This window comes from Epinephelus lanceolatus, chromosome 1 (genome assembly GCF_041903045.1).
Source record: "Epinephelus lanceolatus isolate andai-2023 chromosome 1, ASM4190304v1, whole genome shotgun sequence".
Taxonomy (NCBI): domain Eukaryota; kingdom Metazoa; phylum Chordata; class Actinopteri; order Perciformes; family Serranidae; genus Epinephelus; species Epinephelus lanceolatus.
This window is the reverse complement of record NC_135734.1, coordinates 16459570-16484335: the sequence shown is the minus strand read 5'-3', so window position 1 is coordinate 16484335 and position 24766 is coordinate 16459570. Positions and strand designations below refer to the sequence as shown.

Below are 24766 nucleotides of genomic sequence, written 5' to 3'. Positions count from 1 at the left end.
TCCACTCTGCAGTTAACCTTTTCACATCTCTCACACTCATACTACTACTTTCACCTTTCACAAAGACACAGATCACATGACCACAGGTTACAACAATTCCATCCGACACCCACGTAGATATACCGTCACGAGCACAAAAATGCGTTAGTGCGTGTAGTGTGTATTTAAAGGGGTCTTCCGGAAGATGACATATGTGTGTCACGGTGGGGACAGTGTGAGTGTGAGAAAGTGTTGGGTGGGGGGGTAGGAAGGGGAGGGGAGCACCCAGATGGTACTGACCGCTTTAGTGGAGGAAGCCAGGTTCTCCATCTCTTCATGAGTCACCCACACATTTCCGGAGGACTGCTCAGAGGACGAAAACACACCCGAACACACACGTACGCACACATGCATGCAGAAACACGCACAAAAACACACCCAAGAATGCACTCATGTGTATATTTTCACACATAATACCCCCCATGCGCACACACACAGACAGAGACAAACACGCACGCGCATACACACACACACACACACACACACACACACACACACACACACACACACAGACAAACATTGTGTTGAGTGATGCCAAGGGAGGGAGTGTATTTCAGGCAGGTAGCTTGTAGCTATATGTGGCATTATTTGTTTTCCCACACAGAACCCCATGCAATTTATGGCAGCAGAAAAGGACATGTCAGCCTAGTACCGTGGTCTCAACAAGGACACAAAACAACAAAAAAGAGTGAGGAGTCATCACCTCAGGGTGCAAAGTGAAGGTTAAAGAAATACTTCACACCCCGAATGACCATTTGTATGTCAGTCACTCAGCAAATATTATGTTGAATTTGTTGAGAAAACTTGCAACTTTTCCTTGCATACCTCCGGTGAATGAAGAATCCAAAAACAGAAAATTATTGATGAATTGAAGTCATAGGGGTCCAAATTTAACAACAGCAAAACTATATCAAAATATCCGTTTACAAACTCTGACACAACTCATGCAGTATAATCCAAGTCTCATTTGTCCAGTCATATGCTCAGTGCTTCTTTAGCAGACAGTCCTGTCCAACAGGGAACTGAAATGAAAGTGAAACCTATCTATGATCCGCTGCATCAGTTAGTTAGTTTAAATTATAAAGGGTTAGTTTAGATTCACCAGAGTCCCAAAATAACACAAATAAACCAACTGACTGAGGCAGTGATAGACCAACAGCTCCCATGTTCAGCAAAGTAAAATTACTGTTTTTGTCAATGGAGTGTGGCTTTGAAGAGAAAATAGATAAGCCTCTTTAGTTCAGTTCCCCATTGGAAAGGACTGTCTGTTTGGGAAGTCCTGAGCATAGGACTGGATAAATGAGACTTGGATTATACTGCAAGAGTTGTGTGAGAGTTTGTAAACAGATATTTTTATGTAATTTTGCTGTTGTTAAACATGGACCCCTCAGACCTCAATTTATCAAGAATTTTCTTTGTTTTTGGATTCTTCGTGCAGTGGAGGCATATGAGAAAAATTGGTTTTTTTTTTCACAAATCAAACCTAACACAGGATGAGATATTGATATACAAATGATCATTTGGGGGGTGAAGTGTTCCTTTGACTTTAACAATTGGAGGAGGTCTGGAGTTTTTTGTGTAGGGTAATGTGTTTGTAATCCCCTCCTACGTTTGTGTGTGCGTTCATGTGCTCATTTATCATCTGCTGCTTGTGTATGCACATGTGCGACCATGGAGGTATACTTGTTGAATCATCTTACCGTTCTGGAGGTAAGTGGTGCAGATGGGCTGGTGAGGGACACCATCTCCTGGATAGCCAAACGGAGTTTGAGTCGGTGCAGAGGGTTGCTGATGCCAATCTCCCTCTGAATCTCCGTGTCAGACAGAGCTGACATGATGGCTCCGCTCTTCACGTTGGCACGACAGGCTGCCACATACCACGCCGGCATACCCACCCACAGCTGGCGAGAGTCATCAAGATATTCAACATCACCACCATTGTCGCCATAAAAGGTCAGATTAGAAGGGGAAGGGACTGCAGATCAGGCTGTAATGGTCTGTCTAGTATTTGATAGTGCTGTGTTTATCACTGTATTAGATGCAGTAGCAGCCTGACATACTTTTTGTGTGGTTTTGTGAAAATTTATGGCTGGTAGATATAAAAGAAGATTAGGGGAGCACCTCTAGCCAGGAGACGACAGTAGGGCCATCCCAATGAGCAAACGGCAGGCCTCTCTTCCTGGCGTCTTCCAGAAGCTCGTGTCTAACAAGGAAATTAAAAACAGACAAAGAACAACAGACGTGAGAATTTCCAGAAAAAAGGCTTGGTGAACGTATTAAAACAACAGGAACAGAGAAAAAAAACACAAATTCAGAAAAAGAAATGCTGTGTTTACTTTTTCTTCATCCTGCGGTCCCTCTCAGCCTGTGTGCCCAGTTTTCCCAGAGTCATTGTGTCACCAATGCCCATCTCAAAGTCTGGAATACAGCCAAAAAAGTGTTTATTTGTATCTCTCTCACACTGCATCAGTGTGGGATATGATATATACCCTGCAGCTTACCTGTTAAGGACGGCAGAGGCTGTCCATCCCTGCCCACAGTCTGATCCATTCGACCCTTCTCCTTTTTCCCAAACAATCGGCCAATAGATGACTTGATGCCTTTCTTTTGCTTGCTGCAAACAGTTAAAACAGAGACAATTTTGTTAATGCAAAAATCTTTGGTATGATAGTATTATCAACTCTGAATCAGCAAGGTAAACTTTTGTTTTTGTGTTTGAGAAGCGAGATTCAGATCCAATTCCTGCCAATACAGTCCTCAAAATTTGTTGTTGGAAAGTTGAAGTGGACCCATAAAATAACCCAACAGCAAGTCTGCACTGGAGCTGATTTATCATGCTGTGTGTGTGTGTGTGTGTGTGTGTGTGTGTGTTTACCCTCGGCCGTCCTCTAGACTGCCTGTGAACTGGGCGAAATTGGTATCTAGCCGTAAACTGCGAGGAGACGAGGGAGGCGATGTCTCACACTTGATCGTAGCTTTGTCCACTTCCACTGGAGACTAGAAGAGTCACATAAGAACCTCAGCTCGGTCACGAAAGCAACAGTTGGCCAAAAGAAAGTATAATTTTAGCTGTGTTTGCAAACTTACTGCTACTTTTCTGCGGTGTTTCCTCAAGTCGCTTGGCTGTCAAACAAAACAACACAGTTACAGATACAGCTTTTCTTTTACAGCAAACATAGAGCTGTTTGACATGTAAAAGCATATGTGCTCTCTGACCAGAGTCATGATGCCTAGATGGTGGCTGGTGTTGCGCGAGTGGTGTTTAGGTGTGGAGTGGCCACTGGTGGGCGGGGAGGAGGATGATGCCAGGGACTGGGCGGTGGCGGAGGTGGGCAGCGCCCGGGGTCGAAGGGTCACGTTGAGTCCGTCCATGCTTCCGCTGTTCACCCGAGACTCGATCTCGTCCGAGCGGAGGTCTGCTGACTCTCTCTCCACCTGGATCATCCTACACGTACACACGTGCACACATACTATTTCTGAACACAGAACACACACCTTGTATTTTTGTAATGAATAAATCTCAGTACAGTCCTTATATGGAGTTAAAAAGCTCATAATAAAAACACTTTCTCATTTGCTCTACAGCAGGACTTGTATTTTTTTATTTACTCAATGAATCTGGGAAATAATTATTAATTTATCTTGTACAATTGCATGAAAAATGTAATATTGCAAAGATCCTGACTGTAATAAAAATACAATTTGAGGTAGAGACATATTTTTTGTCTTTCTTGGAGAGAGTCTGGCTCCTCTGCAGCATAATCAGCATCTACTTTGCATCTCCTCCCCAGAAGCATATTCTGAGGTGTCACAAGAGGACCTTGTTGACTGTAAACTCCAATAAATAGCGTCCTCTTTCAGCCGCAAAGAGAACTGAAGAATGAAGAATCTTATCTACATGTTATCATCTCACTATCTAATGCCACTATCAGTTACGGTGCATCCTGTCTGGCCACAGGCCTCCTTCATGCATTGCATTAACAAGGCAAAGCAGCAGCACCTTTATTTTGATGCGGCATCTTTAAAACGTCCCCTTTCTTTCCAATTATTGGTTGTATTATCTTGAATATTTTGTTCTCCTTTTATCTGTATCCCGTTTCTCGCTGCCGTGCTGACCCACTTTCCCCAATGGGGATCATGAAACTGTCATGTGCTGTAATCTAATGTGCCTGCACTTTGTCACCTTATCTCTTCATTGATAGCGTCGAGCTGCTCCTGCAACATGAGCGCGAGAGTCTGAGCGTCTGATTGGCCGCTGGGGGAAAGCAGGGTCGAGCTAACGTCATCATCCAGGTCTGACTCTGCCTCGATGTCGCTGCCGAGGAGGTGGCTGACACTCCCGCGCAGAGAAGGATAGTCCTGTTCGAACACAGCGCACACCTGGACACAACAAATACACAAGAGCTTTAAAACATGTCGACGCAGTACATGTGATAAATACAACATTAAAGAATAAATAAATGTGCCTGAAGAATATGCTTCAATTCTGATTAAATGCATACATGTAAAAATACGACACTTGTGGAAGTATGAGGCCAGTTATGAGAAGAAATGAATGAACAGGGAACTTACATCAGACAGCATGTCCATGGCAGCAGGTGAAAGAGACAGAGAGACAGAGAGGTTAGTAGAGAATGGTAAGTTAGGCATGAAGATCATCATACATCAGCCAAGCACTGACACTTTATAGCAAAGCAGACATGCATTTGGATAAAGCACTAGTAAGGAGCTGCATGTGGTTAGAAGAACAGTTGACACATGATCTTGTGATCTGTAAGTCGGCCATCCTGCTTGGTGTATGTGTATGTGAGGGACTGTGGGGTTGTTTTGGCCTGATAAAGACATCATTAGCACCTTGTTTGGGTCATCTCGTAGCGCCGACAGCCTGCCCTTCTGTGCCCTCCTGATCACAGTCGTGCTGTAGTGGCCATCTTGGCCCTCCACCACAGAGAAACGAAGGTCGCTGGAGCTGCCCAAGTGAGACCTGAGATACACACAGAACAGCGTTCCATCAATAATATACATAGCATCACGTTGGACAGTGTGTTTATGAGGAGAGCACGTGTTAATGAGGTGTGTGTGTGTGTATACCGAGGGTGAGTTCCATCTCCAAACGCCCCACTGCGGCGTTTCAAGTGGTCAATCTCATTTCTCAACTTCTCAATTTCTCCAATCAGCCGCTCCTGAGGGAGAAAGGGGCATTATGGGTGATGTATTCAGATTGTTTTTAAGTAAAGCAGAAATAACTTAACCTTAAAGGGTAAGTTTGCTATTTCTCAGCCTGGACCCTCTTTTTCCATGTTTTTTTCTCTAAGTGAGTGATGGGAAGTCACTGGAGTCTGGTGGGATTAGCGATGGCAATTTCGGGGCTGTTTCTAGTTAAACCAAAAGAATCTTACTCTTTGACAAAAAGGTCTGTCCTAGTAGGGATCCTTTTCATAATGTTTTCAGACACTTACAGTAACAATCTGAGCCTGTCAGTGGCAAAAACAAGCATTTTTAGTGGATGTAAATAGCCTTTGAGTGGTTGTACTGCAGCCTGTTTCATGGCTGCTGGCTGCAGTGCTCTCTCTCAATACTAGACTAGTTTTAAAAATTGTTGTTCCTATTAGTCACTTAGACACAAAAACATGGGAAAATAGGGTCCAAGTTGAAAAAAATACCCAAGTAACCCTTTATCAATATTCTATTACAAGTAAGATTTTAAATTCTACTCGAGTAAAAGTAAAGAAGTATAATCAGGAAAATGCACTTTGTGATTCAAAGGCAAGTAGTCATCCATCACCCTGTCAGTGTTATATTAGTTTGACATTTTGGGAATAAAATGTAAAACTAATATAACACTGACAGGGTGATGCATGACTACTGTCAGTGTTATATTAGTTCGACATTTTGGGAATAAAATGTATTTAATTTCTTGCAGAGAGTTAGACAAAAAGATTGATACCACTTTCATGTCTGTACAGTCAAAATGAAGCTATAGTCAGCAGCCAGTTAGCTTAACTTAGCATGACTGAAAATGGAGGGAATCAGCCAACCTGACTCTGGTAAGCTGGTAAAATTTCACTTCTCCAGGCCAAGAAATAGCCCCCCAGAAAACTGTAACTTATCATTGCACTTTTGTACAGATAAAAAAACAAGATATACTGTAATTTGAGATTTAGAGGTGCTAAGAGTCATAACTGTATTTTGTTCCCTTTGGGCGGAGCCAGGCTAGCTATTTCCCCATCTTTTATGCTATGCTAAGCTAACTGTCTGCTAGCTGTAGTTTCATATTTAACACACAGCTATGAGAGTGGTATTGATCTAATCAAATCAACTTTCTGCAAGAAATCCAATTAACATATTACCAAAATATTGTACTATTTCTAGTAAAAATTATTTTAATATCATTGTCAGTCATAATCATGCTTTATATTTTCTAAAACCATGAGTGTTTTTTATGCAAAAGCTTAATCTGCAAAGTAACAAACTACAGCTGTCAAATAAATTAAATGGAATTAAATGAATATGCATGAAATGTAGTGAAGTAAAAGAAAATGGAGATAGCTGCATAGAGTACAGGTACCACAAAACTGTGTTTATGTAGCTCAAAGCACAATATTCCACTGCTGATATGGGGCATATTTGGAAGTGGGGAGACAATTGCAGTTTTCACTTATTCATTTAGGGTGATTGATTCAAGTCTCACTGACCCTGGTGTGGTGGAATTCTTCAAGCTGTTTCTGGCAGTTCTCGAGGTCCTGAATGAGCGAATTCTAGACAAAAGAAATCACGTAACTGTGTCAAAACATATCTGTGCGTCCAAGTAGAACATGTGCTCTACTGTATATTCATTTGTTTTGTGAAGCGATAACAACAGCAATATGAGCCGCTGCTGCCGCTGACTAGATGAATGCATGTGTACAGGCCTTGCCTTGTCCTCCAGGGCAGCCATGCGTTCTTTCAGATGGAGCTGCAGCCTTTCATTGGACTCAGTGAGCAGACGATCCACGGTGTCAGACAAGCGCTTGTTGTGTTCCTCATTCATTTTCTCTCTCTGACGAGCCTGATGAGTGGCGAGAGAGAGAAAAAACCAGACGGGGGGCGAATGACATCATCAAATTTTCTCTTTTGACACAGACTCCATTTGGGCGTATTTATGCAGCTAATCAAGCATCTCTACATGGATTAAAGGATGAAGTGTGTATTTAGCCCAAGATCACCAGCTGCCAGATATACAGTAGGTCCTCTTGGCCAACAATGGATCTCACAGCCGGAATGATTTAATTACTGTCATTTACGTGTCAATGAAAAAGGGTTAAATGTCTTCCCTTAAATGGGAAGTGCTGTGCTTAATATGTGTTCTCCGGTAATTTCATTAAAGTAAATTAACACCACAGACACACACACAAACAAAAATCTGCATCCTCAGAGAGCTCCTTTAACTAAATATAGTCATGAGATCGCATGAAGAGAGAGAGAGAGAGAGAGAGAGAGAGAGAGAGAGAGAGAGAGAGAGAGAGAGAGAGAGAGAGAGAAATTAGCCTTGCGTGAATTATTCAGAGTCTAAAGATAGCAGCCAATCAGTTGTATAGAGGGGGGGCGGAGGGGATGTGTTGCAGCAAGATATGTGGATTTGGTTCAAATTCATGCAACAATGCACCGGGAAAATGGAGAGCCTTTCATATGTGCGTCTGTCCTGTGTGTTTGTGTATGTACGTGTCTGCATGAAGGAGCACGGAGCCAAGAGTCAAGGCGTCCAACTAATGTGAAGCATCAGCCCCCCCCCTCCCCCCACACACACACATATACATACACACACACACGCAACAAAGTGAGAGGTCAGAGAAACCCTGCAGGGCTGGTGCACACACACACACACACACACACACACACACACACAGACGCACACACACACAGACGCACACACATATGCTCACACACCCTTCCTAGCTCTTGGTTCTTCTCCTCCAGTTGTGACTCCAGCTGTCTGAGCCTCTCCTCTACATTGCCATGGCGCTCTTCAGCCTGCAGGGGGAGACACTTACATGTAAATACAACTGCCTGGCTTTAAGCTCTGTAAATGTGTTCAATATCTATTTGCTTCTATGATTTGTATAACTGATTCTTGTTTTATTGCATCAGCATCCTTTGCTATGTTCTCTACAGCTGTGTGCTGGTGTGTGTGTGTGTGTGTGTGTGTGTGTTACCTTGGAAAGGGCTGCCACTCTCTGTGCCAGTTCAGCCTCCACCTCTGGCAGTGTCTCAGCCTTCCTCATGGTCTGAGCCAGCCTCTGCTCAGCCATCTCCAGCATCTCCTGCAGCTGGCGTACCTTCTCCTCGCTCTGACACACACACAAACACACACACACACACCAGCGCGCACCGAACATTAGCACGATCACCAGAGAGGTGTAATCAGTGTAGTGTAGCCAGCGAGTAGCAAGGACACGACACGTGGGCACAAACCGAGGATGTTTCTGGTATTCCCCATGTGGTGCTGAACTCGGATCGACCCTGAACTACACGTGAACCTTTGAGCGCCATTTTTCCACTGCTCGCTCAAACCCAGAATAAACTTTTCTACAATGCTTTATATACATCGGCACACTTTTGAAAAACTTTATTGGTTGTGTCACTATCTCAGCTTTATTGTGGATGACAATGTTGAGGCATGAAATATTAAAATGTTGCAAGAGAGAAAGAGAGAGAGAGCACATTAGCCTGAATCCACAACTCACATGTCACCTTGCATCAAGACAACTGTGCCATTTTTGGTGTCACTTAACAACACATTAGGATTGTAACACATCCGAGGAAGCCTGAACATGAAGCGGAATAATGACATGGCACATTTATAAATATTGATTTAGTCCTTACGTCAGGCTTCATTTACTGATTTGTGACAGAGCAGCTTACTGCATGGCTGTTGTTCTTTGTCTTCCCAGACGCTCTGCTTAAATCCAAGTCAGGCACTCTTTATGGCTCGTGTTGTTGTGTGTGTGTTACCTGTCGGTGCAGCGAGTCCTTGGTGGCCAGTTCATTTTCCAGTTTGTCGTTGAGGTCGTGGATGTGTGTGGTCTCCCGCTGAGCAGCAAGGTAGCGCTTCTCTAACGTTGTTATCCTCTCCTCCATATCCTCTCTCTATGGGTGCACAGACACAACAACAACGACAGGGAAATCATGAGAGTCGAGCCTACAACAACAGGCACAATGAGGCAAAGACCCACAATGCTGTACATCATCCCTGCATGTATGGTTGTGTTTCCCCAATATATGATTTAAGGTTCCCACACTTCTTAAACATCATATTCAAGGACCTTCAAGGCCCAATTCAAGGGCTCAACACGACACAGTTTGAGACATGGATCAGAGTTAATTACTGTTATAACACTGAGAACTTTCATAATGAGAATTAGCAGGCTTTACAAAAGCTCACAGACAACATTAAAAAAAGAGAAAGGCTTGAATGTGTGAACACAATGTGCTGTGTTACTGTGATGGCAGGTGGTGCATGAAACAATGACGCAACTGCGGGAGACACTTGTAGACAGTGAATCATCATCTATTTACTAGCGTTAAGTAAGAAAAAAGAATTTCAGTTTCTGTTTGTGCACGAAATATTAAAATCCAAGCTTTCAATGACCCATGGTTATTTATCTGTGTTTTAAAAAACTTTCAGCGCCTTCATTTTTATCCTCAGTTTTTTAAACTTTCAAGGATTTCAAAGACATGTGGGAACCCAGTGTATTAACTTTCATAGTATCTTGTATTTTTGCGGTTCATATACAAGACGTGCATGTACTTTGTAATGATACAAATGTGTTGTAGTTAAAGTTGATGAAGACAGCAAAAATGAGACAAAGCATGTTCATGATAAGACAGTTTTATGTATCTTGGAGATAGGAAGGAAACCACCAAGTCTCCCAGCCTTGATGATGACCTGCCACTGCCCAGGCTCAGAATATTAAAAAACCAAAACAAGGAACTCAGTCTCCTCTGGCTGTTATTATCAATGTGCATCCTTAGGGTAGTTTTTTTTACTCAGAGCTGACATAAGAGTGTCTGTGTGGCAACAGCCCAGATCCTTGTGGTCATTTTGAGTCTTCTTGCACCCTTTTGTAGTAAAGTTGTGTCTCATTATTGTACGCCATGAGCCATGAGCCATGAGCTGTCATATACAGTTTCTGTGTTGAAGTGAGAAATCTCAATGGCATGAGAAATTAGTGTGTAGTTTTTTAAAGAATGACATAATGAATTAATACAGGGACATATTTTTTCCACAAAGCAGCACAATGTTAAATTCTATTAGAAAAAGCCTCAGGTTTTTATGGCCGGCTGTTCTCGGTGCTTGCTACCAGAACAAAAGCCTGCTTCTTTTACTCTCACCTCTCTCTGTTCCCTCTGTTGTTTGATTGACAGCTCCTCGCTGCGGCTCAGTTCTCGGCGTGCGTTTGCGAGCTCTGCCTCCAGGTCGGCTATGCGGCCGTTGAGAGTGGTTGAGTGCTCGCGGCTCTGAGCCAGCTCCTTGTTGGTCCTATCCAGCAGCTCCTGAAGCTCCGACACCCGGCTGCCATCATCGTGGGCATCTATGGAGCCGTTGGGCAGTCTCTGTAAGGTGGACACACAACATTAATAGAAATACATCCACATTCTCACATGAAATATATTTAAGGGCAGAGACACACATAGAAATGTGCACACTATGGGTGGATGATATTGAGAGTTGTTGCAGAACTGATAAAGTTGGATGACCTAGATATAAAAGTGTGGAGCGTTATGTATACGAGGGTGGGTTGTGTGACGTTAGGCTGCCATGTTGTTGTTTTGATGTTGTTTCTCTTCTCTTCGCAGCTCAAAGTGCAGTTAATTCCAGGGCCTTAATTAAACAAACCTTCGGGGACACATATTCAGACAGGCAACACAGTGGGCAGCAAAAGTTAGTAGGACCCCCTCAGCTCCCTCATGTGCCAATTTTGCCAGCTCATGAATATGTTACAGAAACATAAACATACACAGACACACTGGAGGCAAAAGGGCCAAATGGTCTGAGGCTGTGTAATAAAACACACCCGGTGATACAAGTGATTGTGCGTAATTCCAGTTTAGCTATTAGATTTACTCCCGTGGATTTTGGAAAAAGGACTTTAAAGCCCCACGTGACTGACAATGTGTAGCAAACAGGTACAACATGGCTCTAATGTTGTCTTGGTTTGGGTTCCTGCTGAAAAAGTGCATGTGATCATGATCATTTTATGCCATTTTAAATTCAAATATCCTCTAACTGTAACATCCGGGGGGCAGTGACTGTTAGCAGGGCAGCAGGAGCCGTGGATAAATGTCCTGATAGAGTGTGTGTTTGCACAGTTCACACTGTGTTCACACATCTACACTATACTCTTCCTCCAAATGCTGGTACTCCAGCCAATTCTCTCCTCATCTTTTCTCCCTCACTCTGTGGCCATCCTTTGATACAGTCTTCTCCTAGCTCTCCACTTAATGGTTTGCTATTGATGTTTTTCCAAGTTTGATTATTCCTTTAATAAAAGTGCTGTATATTGACACTTTTCCCCTCTTTATCCTAAGGCCAAAGAAATAGGAGCCAAAGTGAGTGGATCTTGTGATGCTTCTCCTCGGCTGCCGGCCCGTATAGACGAAGGAGATTTCCAGGCTCTGCTGTTTAATCACAGGGAGGTTTGTTAGTCCCTGCGGATGGACCCAGACGCAGTTACATAATGCGTGCTCATTTCAGGGCTGGCCTCAAACCATGGAGGACAAGGCTCGATATAAAGAGCAAGAGTCTTGATGACATCAGAATTACCAGAAAGGCGAAGGAGGATTCATGCTACATTTTAGCTCCATTAACCTGTCCTGTGTACAGTATGCGTGCCAATGTGTGGAAAAAAGGCATAATAAGATGCAAAGACAGCAACCGACAGCCAAACGGACACTATTACTATAGGCAGACATAAGATAAATCACAGAGCAGAAAAACAATCACACAGCCAGGAAGACCTTCCATGTAGGTTTGGATCCATCTGTTCGCTCCACCGAGTCACCATCCTTCCTTTGCCTCACCATGTTCAACTGCAATGTAGATTAAAAAGGAAAAAAAGAACAATGAACAAACTCACACGTTTACCATCTTCTCTCTTCCTTCAGTGAATCCAAGAACAAAACTTAGCCTCCCAAAGGGGAAGCCTGGCTCTCAGGCTGCCAGCGTGCTTCAAACAACACACCCTGCTATATTTTACACAACTACAAATATGAATTAGACTCAAAATAGATGAAGGAGGGGTTGTTTCAGTGAGGGTCTGCTCCTCTTACAAAACTGTGTGATCAATGCAACTTCACTTTAAATCTTACATAACCCACTGGGATTTGCTTTAACTGAGCCTGCTGTGAATATTTAGCATAATTTATCTTTACAGTGATTTCTTTAATGACATTTTTAACTAGATGAGTACAGAAGGCGAGTTTGTGTCCGTGCATGTGTATTTGTGTGTGTGTGTGTGTGTGTGTGTGTGTGTGTGCATGAACAGAGGGCTCAGACGACAGAGCCTCTCACCCAGCGTGACACTTGAAGCATATATAAGATCAGACCGCAGGCTTCAACAGATGTCTGCAAGGGACTGAACAGATGTTTCACTACCAATAACCACACAAAGGAACTCACACACACACACACACACACACACACACACTCACACACCTTACCTCTTGTGTGTTAGCTGCTAGCTGTCCCTCCAGGGTGGCCACCCTCTCCAGAGCCACACGAAGCCTCTCACGTACCTGACAAACACATCAAGATCACACATATCACGATGAAGTCCAGAGACATGAGGACACGCTGATGTAAAGGCACAGTTCTGGATATAATTTAGAAACACAGAGAATTTAAATCTGGAAACGGGGCTCTTTTTACCTTGAGTTCAGTTCAAAGTTAATTTCCCCCTGTTATATGAATACATTATCATATTTCTTCCTGTCTTAATCTGCTGCTGCAACTGTTTGCTGTTGTTGCAAACTCAAGAATCCCTCCATCTGTTTAGAGTCATCATTAAAAGCTTTTCAACAACAATCTCTTCCCTCCAATAGAAAACTTTTACTCTGAAACTCAGGGCTTGCTTAGGTTCATTAATAGCTTAACACTGAGAAGACAAGCAGACAAACCAAATTCATCAGAATTAATTAGTGAGGGAGAAGAGCAGCTCTGTTAATAAGACAAACAAGGAGCAACAAAGTGGCGTGTGTGACAGCACTAGGCTTGAGCAGTAGGGTATTACAGTATACAGGGGTATACATAAGGTATGATTTTCAATACCGTCCAATATACAGACACTCATCTTTCCACTGAACTGATATGGAGATGTTGTATTGAGGTGATGTAGTGCTCAGCACGCACCACCAGAGGTCAGTGTCAACTGGTGTTCCAGGCAGCTGAACTGAGAAAGTCGGGGACTGTCAGTAGTGGGGATAACATTACAGGACTAAAAAAAGAAAAGGTCTCTGCCCCTGTTTGGGAGTATTGCTACATATAACTTTATCTTGAGATGACTTCTTCCAACTACAAAAGCAGTTTATAAACCAGTTTTTTTTGTTCAATGCTCGCTTATGAGTCGACATCTGCTGCGGCAACAAGTGTCATTTTGTCCTCCAGCGAGAAGGGTGTTTTTTTGTAACACAAATAAATTGTCATATGCTGTATACACCTTGGTGAATTATCAGGAAGGTGCCCCTGTACAGGGCTGATGGAAATACCATGCCCTGAAGACACTTGAGGCATTATGACCCACACATTTTGAAGTTCGCCTATTGTTTTGAATGCCCCAAAACGCACCAAAAGTGTTATGAGGCACATCAAACTGCTTTGACAGCCCTACTCTGACCTTGTTTTGTTTTGGAGCATCAAATGAAGACCCAGTGACCAAAGATGTTTTTTCTTCAGCTGCAGTAACCATTTGGAGAGAGCTGAAAGGAATTAAAAGGTAAGAATTTTTTCCCAGAGTACAGTATTTGATTTAAGAATAAATTATTAACAATAAAAAAATACTAAACAAATAGATTAAAAAAATTAAACTGACATGATATTTCCATATTAAGCCTGTTTTTAGGGGAGTTGTGTTTTTGGAGGCCTGGCTGAACACTTCTTGACAGGCACCTGCCAACAGCATGTGTAGGGTCCTTAAGACATCTTGCTAAGTTAGCTAGCCGACTTAAGGAATATGCAAACATAAATGACGGGAAGTTCAATGAAGTCCAAAAATGACCTGTGATTTATGACTGCAGACTAAAAACTTATAAAATAAGGACAAGAGATAAGAGACGTCGGTGCAACAGGTAAAATACATATCAAGTCAGCTAACCAACCGCACATGAATTTGCGTTTCCTAGGATAGTGAAGACATGACCTGCACTACTCTTCCACTGACTGGCTAGTACTTGTTGCCTTTGTTAGATAGGTTGATTAAGTTTGGGCAAGAGGAGTAGGATTGGTGAGAGTTAGGGTAAGAATGTCAGGGTAAGCCAATCAGAAGCAGAGAAGCCTTCGCTACGTATATGACATGCGAGTTCATCAACCACATGTAGCCAACAGTTGCCCTTCTACATTACATGTTAATTAGAAAATTAACAAGGGGGATCTGTAAAGCATACAAACTTTGCCTGTCTGCATAAATAGCGATCTTTCCCCAAAATACCGCTGGTTGTGTGAAGTTGTAATTGCATATAACTTTAATCAAATAGAAATACATAGAGAATTAATCGCAGTATGTGTCATATACAACAATATTTCCAAAATAATGACCCTCTCCTCAGATACAGCTGGCTCTGGTTCTGGAGTGCCAGAGAGGCATCAACTGACACTCCTCAAATGAAGCACGTCAATTATTGCTTTCAATGCTTTGGCCCCTGAAATGATGCAATCGTTTCCTCAGCATATATTTGTTAGAACAGATCGCAGCCCTTCTGTGTGTTTGTGTGTGTTCACCTTTTCATCCAGAGCCTTGTGGTGTTCAAACAGCGACTTCAGAGCTTTGAGGACCTCCACCTCGCTGGAGACTCCAGATGGTGGGGGTGCCTGTCTCTTCACCACTGTCATCCTCAGACTGCGTTCGTGACGAGACACCAGACACTCCAGGTGCTCCAGCAGCAGCTATAGCACACACACACACACACACACACACACACACACGATTGCATGCACGACCAAAGAGAATACTAATTTCTAGCTTAGAAACATTGTTTGTTTTTATCAGCATCACCACACACTAACACATGCACACACTCAAACACACACACATACCCTGGTGTTGTTCCTTTCAGCTTTCAGCTCAGATATTTCCTCCTCTTTCTCCAGCAGCTGCTCCCGGCATATGTTCAGCTCCTTCGTCAGGGTGGCAAACTCCTACACAACACACACACACACACACACAAGCACAACACCCATTCCGAGGTTAATACTGTATCAGCGATCAACATAATGGGCTCTACTTTTGTGAAACCGAGCACATATTATGCAGCTGTAATCTCAGGGTGCAAACATGTGGGCGTGGCTGACGTATTTTTTTTGCAGTTTTTGTGGCACAAGCACACTCCTGGCGCAGAGCAGCACAGGATGAGCACAGTGTTAGTACCTGTAGGAGGAATACTTTATCAGTAGGTGAAGTGAGGGCAGACTTAAATAATAGGCAGTTCAGACCGGATGCTCCTAACTTGTTGTCCGAAGGATCCTGTCTGAGAAAAGCTTTCTGTGCACCTGCGATAAGAGATGGTCTGAGCAGGTGGAAATGACCAAAATGGCACTGTGCTATCTGATCTGCATAAACACAACCTCAGCTGTGCCACTCTGCCCACCTCAGCGCCTGCCTCTGGGTTTTTGGGAGCCATAAGACTACAGTAGCAAGTGCAAAAAGAAGTGACCAAATGGTGTTGCGTCCAATTGTACAAAAGAGTCAATTTGTTTTGCCAAGTGTGACAAAAAGGTCAAGATTTTGACCTTAACTATGGCTGAGCCACATTCAGAATGTATTAACTGTATTAAATAACAATGGTCAATACCAATATGTCTAATCCGTAACTGTAGGAGAAAGAATTATCTGTGGCTCTTTTTCCAGTAGCAACAAATCGAGTTTCCTTCAAATCTGCAGCACTATATAATATTAGCCAGATCAAAATGTTATGACAAATTTCATTACATTGTCCAAAAAGAAAATACAATGAAGTGAAAACAGTGTCCAGTTCCCAGTGATGGCAGGGAGACTTCTCATTATTAAACTGAGATTAGATTATCCAAAATGAATTCTTAGCTTTGTGAGGAAAGTGTATTTCACTTAAGAGCCATTTGATTTATTGACGTTAATTCTTCAGGCTCCTCAATGTTGACAGATGGCTGTGCACTTCAAGGAAGCTTTTAAGCACTCCAGACGTCCTCTATAGCCACATTTGAAAAACTCGACCGACAAGTGACTAGAATTTGGACCACAGTGGCTTCTGTTTGGTTGGGATCCACTCAGTCTGTCAGGAACGCCATGTTTGAAGCAATTTTCGGTCAAGGGTTCAGACATTTTGTAGGGATGGCACGGCATAGAGTGAAATACTGTGTGATTTTGATTCATTTTGTGTCAAGGTAAGATCAAGTCATCGTCCTTGTAACAGGATGAGTACATAAAATAGGATTTGAGGCCTTATAGAGCAAGGACACACTTCCTAACATTCAAATGTTTATTTTGACATGACATACAACTCATCTATATATCCCCAAGTCTGTTGAGTGAGCAGTGTGTTACTTCATTCTACATTATTCAAGATAGCACCACCTTTTTACAGCACCACAAACAACCACATATGGCAAATCTGATGGACATTTTATGCTCTTTTGGAGCTGTAAAGAGATGGCTCCATTAACTTTAATAGTTTGGGAGGGGGCTGTGATAGAACTGCCGCGCTAACTTGCTGTGTGTTTGGTTTTTACAGTATATAAACTTTAATAGCATTTTACCTGGCAGTTTTTCGGATGAACTAGTCCTTTAAGGATCATTGTTATATGTCTGATCAAGATCTGTGAAGACATAATGGCATATTTCTTGCGAATTAACAAAAGGGTGTTCTCAAGGGGCTCTACATGATATTCAGAGCAGTATCACAGCAGCAAACCACAATTTGCTATGCAAAGATAAAGTGGTAGATAGGCTTATGTAAAGTGATGGCATGCTGAAAAGAGAATGAGGTCACGCACACTCTGTGTGTGTTGTAATCTGAGCTCCTTTTTCTTTGTTGTGTCCAACAGCACGTGCCTGTCAAGGTCCAGACACACCATAACCAACATAAAAGAACAATCAACAATGGAGGCCGACTGTTGCGTTAGCTCATGTCGCCTGAATCTCGGTCAGAAAGGTTCATGTAGTTGCAAGTTGTGCATTCTGCGCCTCCGTGAGAGGTGGGGGGTGGGCATTTTTAGCCTTTATTTGACAGGACAGACAAGTGTGAAGGGGGGAGAGAGAGAGGGAATGACATGCAGCAAAGGGCCACAGGCTGGAGTCGAACCTGGGCTGCTGCAGCAACAGCCTTGTACATGGGGCACCTGCTCTACCACTAAGCCACCGTCGCCCCAACAAGGCGGATTTAAGATGCTAGTTTAGCCATTTAGCATATTAACAACACAACATGATGTTGAAAGAACAAAGCAAATTTGCCGTGTGCTAGTGAACAACACACAGTTACAAACCATCTCTGGTAAATAGCTGAATGGATAAAAATGCAATAGCATCTTGTATAACAAGTCTATTTTGATCTCACGCCCTCTTGACTTTAGCCACTTGTTTACTTTCATCACTTCGTTTCTCTTCCCCTGCACTGAGCTGAACTGCCAATCAGAGTGATTTCATTTACCGACAGGTTCTGCAGTCGTAGACGCCGATTCAACACACTGAATTGGCCAAAAAAATTCAACAAGGGCTGACTTATCCCAATGGTGCAGTGCACACTGCAAAAACTAGAGTGAGAGACGCGCACTGATGGCCTGACAGTGACGAACTGTCAACCCTCAGCTATGTGTTTCAGAACCCTTTGTGAATGTGAGTCCCATGCGACTAGCTAGATGCTGCTGCTCTGCACTGCAACTGTACTGCTGATAGCGCTGTTCCACAGTGGCAGAATGGAGTCATTGCAGAGGCATCATGCCCATCCACCAGGTCCCCCACATTAACACTGTTAGCTCTGTTAGCTGCTACCTCCACCACCATATTAAGAACCATGTGCAGGCACTACTGGCTCAGACCCTGAATCATAGATATTACCTAAATGTTGCACACAGTTCCTTTAAACACATCTGTGATAACAGCGTATTTCAAAATGTTGTAGTGGGCTTTTCTGTGACTGACAACATAATGTGCCTGACTGAATATCTGATATCTGTCAACCTGATGCAACCCTACTTGTCCATTGCTGCAAGACAACATTTAATGCATCTGCAAAGAGTTTTACAAATCCTGACAATGTCAGACGTCTTTTGCTAAAAATGATAAGCTTCACCTGCTCTGGTCTGGGATTATAAAGTCTCCACATTCTGTCCTGTTCAGATAAGTAATAACAGTGTAAACAGATCCTCACACAAGTCTCCTCAGATCAGTGGAAGAAAAAAGGGTTGAAATGTCACTCTCTGCTTTCGTCATTCTTGAACAACAAATATTTCAAGGTCTGTTTTGCTGCTACCTGAGCAGTCAACTCTTCTGCTCTTCTGTCAGAGGACGTAATCCACTTGCCCATATGATTTTTAGTTATTGTCTGCCATTGATTAGATTTACAGGAGGTGAGAGGCTAACAGTGCTGTGTACGACAGAGAAGGAGCCAGTGACTCACACAGTTTCTCCTGGAAGCTGGTTTTTAATATTTTCTGTGGTTTGATCACACTGGAGCAGAGAGTGGGTGGCTGTTTGTTTACTAAAGTGTGTACATCTGTGTGTGCGCCAGTGTGTGTGAGAGGTTGTGTGTGTGTGTGTGTGTGTGCATGTTGTTTGAACATCTCTTGGTGCTTTGTTGGCATTTCCTCTAAGCTTGGCTTTAGTCCAAGCCAATACCCAGAGGCTTATGCTCTCTCTGCTTGTCTCAAACACACACACACACACACACACACACACACACACAGAGTTTTAAAAGTCCTGGTGCTCCCTGCAGCCATGACACTGCACTCTTGGTCTCACATTTCTCACTGATGACCCAAACACTCGGCATGACACAGAAGTTCTTCTTTAAAGTTAAAATCTGGAACATTTCACACTGATGCCCTCAAAAAATATGGTGACAATTTAAAGGGGAACTACACCATTTTCAAAATTCATACCTTATTACTATGGTCTAAGACAGCCCCAAAATATAAGTAAACATGAACGACTGTCTCCCAAATCCCAAAGCTACAGAGCTCAAACTAAAACTAGTGATGTATAAAGTCTGGAGCTGCTCTGTAGACGAAGAATTGTAAAAAAAAAAGTTATCGTTGACACTGAGAGCACCCAGGGGAGTGTTCTGAGTGTACGGGTACATTTTCTGTTTCACAACTGAGAACATTACAACAGTGTAGAGCTCATTTGGGTATAAAATAGAGTACAAATACTTTGGGGGTCCACAGAACCAGGCTCCCATTCATTGTCTATGGAGCAGCTCCAGACTTTATACTTAATGACATCACAAGTCTGAGACTCACTTCTCTGGTTTCTGGCTCTGAGAGAGGGTAGCTCATGTTCACAACTATTGATTGAACTTTCCTGGAAATAGCAAATTAATTTAGGTGGTGTTCCCCTTTAAGTGCCAGGTCTGGTTGAACATGCCAGTACAGCAAAACACCCGACACCAGGGCCTGTTGGTAAGGCAGGTGGAACAGGAACAGTTGTGACTGGAAAACTAAGTTGGAGAAGAACATCTCTACATCCCAGTTTTAGGGCTGTACTGTATATATCTTGTATAGAAACATTCTGGTCTTAAGTTTTACAGTTGTAAACTGGTGGTAATGGCCAGTAAAGTTGTGGTCTTGACAGATGCTGTGTCTCAAATCGTGTACTTCTGTACTTACACTTACTATTTTGAGTGCATAAGTGCGTTCATACTGAGAAGTATGGAAAAATGCAGTGCACTATGAGTACCCAGAATGTGCACTCAAAACGGTCAAGAAGTTGAGTGTGGAACTATGGACACTTCTCACCCTAAATGGTTGCCATCTTGGCTATGTAGCGGAAGGGGAGGGACCACTTTTCAAACTGGAAATGGCGGCCGAGGACTGTGTGACCGTGAACGTCGCTGCATTGTACAAATTTAAGTTATACATGTGTTTTTGCACTAAGCACCACTATACTGTTGTCGGGTATAAGCCAGCAGTATGTTTATTGGGTTAATTGAGCAGTCTGTAATGATTTGGTACTGCGAACGATAGCGCGAATGCTAATGCTAGTTTGCTAACTAGCTAATTTGTGGTCGTCATTTCCGGTGAGTGCAGTGTTTGGTTTGAGACAACACTACCCTGTCAAAATTTGCGCACTACGCCAATAAGTACATAGTGCACACAGTATACTACATGGAAGTGTACTAACGGAAGTATGTGATTTGAGACACAGCAAGAGTCTCTGGTTTGCACTGGTCTTCACCACTGTGTTGTGTCACATTGATCCTGATGGTATTACCTATTCTTGCCTGTTATCTGTAAAGTAGTATGCACAGGCTGACCAGTGTGGACTAGTGTGGCTTCAGTATGAATTGTGCAGTTGTATTTTGCAGAAAAAAAGCTCCTAAATGTATAGGTTTCTAAAAAGAAATCAAACTTAATATGGATAGTTGCTGTATATTAAAGGATCAGGAGTAAAAATGTGATCTGAACAACAATTTGAGTGTAATCACACAAATGTGTCTCTCTAAATTTGCCTCGTGCTTTTAATTAGGGCTGCAGGATATGAGGAGAATATGCAATATATGATATAATGTATACTCAGACTTGTACAGTGCCTGTGCTTATGCTTATATATACTGTATAAATAGAGTTTACTTGGATCTTGAGGAGCTGCAGTGTTTATTCATGGACAGACTGAAACCTACGCTGTACATTTACAACCACTTGACAACTTTCCTGCTAATTTCTTCTCTGTTCCATTCGCCAACAGCTGTCCGCTCTGGGCACATCCGCCATCACTCATCCTCTCTTGCTTGACCACACGCTCAGTGCGCAGTGAGCTATTTCCCGAAGGAACTACGCTTCTTATAACACCAGTCATCATTCTCAACCCCATTTGTATGTTTCTCTGCAAGGCGCAATGAATGTTCTTTTTCAAGAAAGGACAGGACAGGTTAAGCGTGAAAGGGTGAGAGAGATGGGCTGACATGCAGCAAAGGGCCGTGGGCTGAAATTGAACTCGCGGCCACTGCAGGAAGAACATTGCCTTTGTACATGGGACACCCGCTCTACCCACTGAGCTACTGGATGCCCCACAATGAATGTTCTTTTACATTTGAACTTGCTTGTCAGGAATGGCTGCCATTTCATCTACGAAGTAAACAAGCCTGCCTGTGTCTGTCTTGATGGTTTACGTGAATGAAGACAGACGAAGGCAAACCAAAGCAATGCAACGTTCCTCACTCGCTCACTGATTGTATTTACTGGCCCAGTGTAACTTTCTATTGAGTACAGGTAATTAGGCAATGTTGGATCCTGCCCAGCAGCGAGAGCTCTGTCTGATTGGCCAAAAAGTTAACAGCATGGTGCATATCAGACAAAATAATGCGTACAGACAGAATGTGATTTAATACATTGGTGGTCTATTCAAAGTGTCAATGTGTTGACGTTGCTATGACAATTAAAAAAAAAAACAATATATTGTGCAGCCCTACTTTTGAAATGTGTCCAGGGCACTGACCTGTAGTGCTTTACTTTGCTATACATATAAGATACATTTAAAAACATTATTATATTGAGGGCTGGGCAAAATACTCAAAAATGAAAAATAAGACTAGATATCTTAGATTTTGGATATCATAATATCTTAAGTGTTGTATTTTCCTGGTTTTAAAGGCTACATTACAGTAAAGTGATGTCATTTTTTTTTAACTTACCAGACTGTTCTACTGTTCTATTATTTGACTTTACCCACTTAGTCATTATATCCACATTATGAATGATTACTGATAAATAAAAATCACTGTGTAAATATTTTGTGAAAGCACCAACAGTCAACCCTACAATATCACTGCAATATCGATATTGAGTTATTTGGTACAAAATACTGTGATATTTGATTTTCTCCACATCCCCCATCCCTAATTAAATCAAGTGTGACAGGCAAAACACACACACGGTACACTAGCTCAACTGCTTAGACAGTCACAATCTAAATCACACAATTCAGATCTGAGACAAACACACACAAACACTCTCACACATGCAAAGTCACACAGAATGATCTGGATCTCTGTTGATCCTGCCCATCACGCTGTGAGCGAAAAAACAAGTCAGAGGAGCGGAGCGACTGGAGAGTGAAGTGAGAGGGAAGGAGCATCGAGAGGAAAGGGGGGAAAATGGGTCAGCTTGTTCATTTTACTTTCCCTTATTCCACAGGGGCGCACCAATAGACAGGAGCTCAGCCCAAATCCACTGACAGATGTTGGAGCACTCTGTCTCTTTCAATCATGGCAAAAAGGCTCAACAGGCCACCTCTCGTGCTCTCTAGTTCATCCCTTCACCCTGCAGCCTTTCAGGTGCTCCCTGCATCTCCCCACAAACTGCTTCAACACTCAAAAAAACGCACTGACAAATAACTAAAAATAGATAAAGGTATGAATGCATCACCTATGTTAGAGGGATTATATAATGACAGGCAAGTGTTATATATAAACTATCATATAAAATGTAACATCACTGTCTAGACAAAAAACTTGTTACTTTAATTTCTCATGGAGGTCTGTTGAACGCCTTCCCGGCGGCAACTTCCACTGCTTTTATTATCTTTTACACACACACACGCCATCACTGTGTGTGTGTGTGTGTGTGTGTGTGTGTGTGTGTGTGTGCGTGTACTGTGCAATGCAAACCCCACAAAACCGTATGAGCTACGAAAAATCCCAGGATATTTATTCAACTTCATACAACAGTTAGATACAGAGAGCAGCTCTCTGACAACACAACCTCGATGTCTGTCAGAAAGTATATCATATAGAGCGGAGAGAAGGTTCTGGGCGTCTGGAGGAACGCGGCTCCTCTGCCTCCAACCACAATGTGAGATAGCAAGTGGTTACCAAACACTGCTGAGCCCAGACATTGTAAAGGGATTTCTCCCCTTCGCTTCCTTAAGCAGTTTGGGATTAAAGGATGAAAAAAATGCTCTGTGTGTGTGTGTGTGTGTGTGTGAATGTGCAGAGAGAAAGAGAGAGGAAGAGATTGGAGTGCAGTCGGATAAAAAAAATAGTCCCTCTCTCACACACACACATGCAATCCCAAAAATATAAGGTTTATTGTGAGTGTGCTTATCCGCCTGTGCTTGTGTGTGTGTGTGTGTCCGTGTGTGTGTGTGTGTGCACTCAGAGGTCAGCACTGTGGAGACTCAACCTACACCATCACACACCTGAATTACGACTGAAAAACAAAGTATGAATGAACACTACTATAACCCCTACATTTAAAACTTCCGCACTGTTTGATGCAAATATAAAGCGTGTGGCCATATGCGAGACAGGTGCTTCAGCAGTCATCACAAATGATGTGATCATTTTTCGGTTTGCCAGTTATTTCCTGTTTGTCATTCAGCAGTAAAGCTGTGGTTGAGGAGACTGACTGAGTACTTTGAAGGACCTTGGTCCTTCATTCATCAGCCCACTGCCAGCAGTATTTACGGCACCGTTAAAAGCTCCCGTGTAATATGCAGCAGTGGAAAAAGCACCATCTAAATGTATCCTGCTGAAGCAGCCTCAATATATCACATCTCTTTTCAAAGCTAAAATTGCTGGTTATCAGCCTCAGACCAGATCCCAGGACTGACTAAGTAAACACTGAATTTGGAAGTACTTCATTCCGGCACCTCGCACCTCACAAATGGAATGAATTATTTATATTATTTATTTTTGTATGAATTTCGGTCCTTTTTCAGATATATCAGTGATTGTTTTTGATGCTGTCTGGATGTGCTTGTGTGTGACAGGCTGTGTTTTGTAGTCTGTTTCATTACTGTTCTTATTTCGTCTGTTGTCCTCGGGATCTAAATGACAAAACTACAGTTACTTCTCTTGAAGACAGCAAAAGTAATGAAGCAGCCCATTTAGGCATCAATCAAAGAATCCTTCTCCAATTCAAAGTGTTGTGGAGAAACTGTCTCTTTGATGAGACAGCTCTCTGAGATGGGAACCTACAACAGAAAAGAGAAAGAATAGATAGAGAATATCCTCCTGATTGCGTCATGACAGTGTTACTGTACAATAACTTTTAGAATGTCCTAAAACTGTATAAGCTACTTAAAAGGTCCCTCCTAAGTCCTGCCCCTATTTGCTCTGTGCTCCATAACAGCTGAAAGCTTTGTACCTGACAGAACCTCAGTCAGCTTTTCCCGTTTCCTGTTATACTGCTGGGCTCGTCTATATTGAAATAAAACTGAATTTTGAAGATAGCTAGAAGACATTAATGGGGGACCTGTTGAAGCAACACTCGACACCCTGCCTGTGTGAAAGGTGTTGTGTTTATTCCATTCCCAAAATTGAATACAAATTTTGTCCTGTGGTAATG

The 24766-nt window shown here is 42.6% G+C and overlaps 1 protein-coding gene across 1 annotated transcript in view; it reads right to left on the bottom strand.

The window, feature by feature from the left end:
* The window catches only part of ppfia4 (PTPRF interacting protein alpha 4), an 82770-nt gene that overhangs the window by 8761 nt on the left and 49243 nt on the right, over positions 1–24766 (bottom strand). Inside the window, 22 exon segments of the mRNA XM_078166269.1 lie at positions 280–342; positions 1740–1940; positions 2161–2242; positions 2376–2457; positions 2541–2653; positions 2859–2955; positions 2958–3036; positions 3127–3162; positions 3256–3484; positions 4223–4398; positions 4894–5023; positions 5131–5222; positions 6735–6797; positions 6956–7087; positions 7966–8049; positions 8232–8366; positions 9031–9165; positions 10411–10632; positions 12037–12108; positions 12739–12813; positions 15011–15175; positions 15326–15427. Coding sequence (XP_078022395.1) covers positions 280–342; positions 1740–1940; positions 2161–2242; positions 2376–2457; positions 2541–2653; positions 2859–2955; positions 2958–3036; positions 3127–3162; positions 3256–3484; positions 4223–4398; positions 4894–5023; positions 5131–5222; positions 6735–6797; positions 6956–7087; positions 7966–8049; positions 8232–8366; positions 9031–9165; positions 10411–10632; positions 12037–12108; positions 12739–12813; positions 15011–15175; positions 15326–15427 — 2565 coding nt within the window.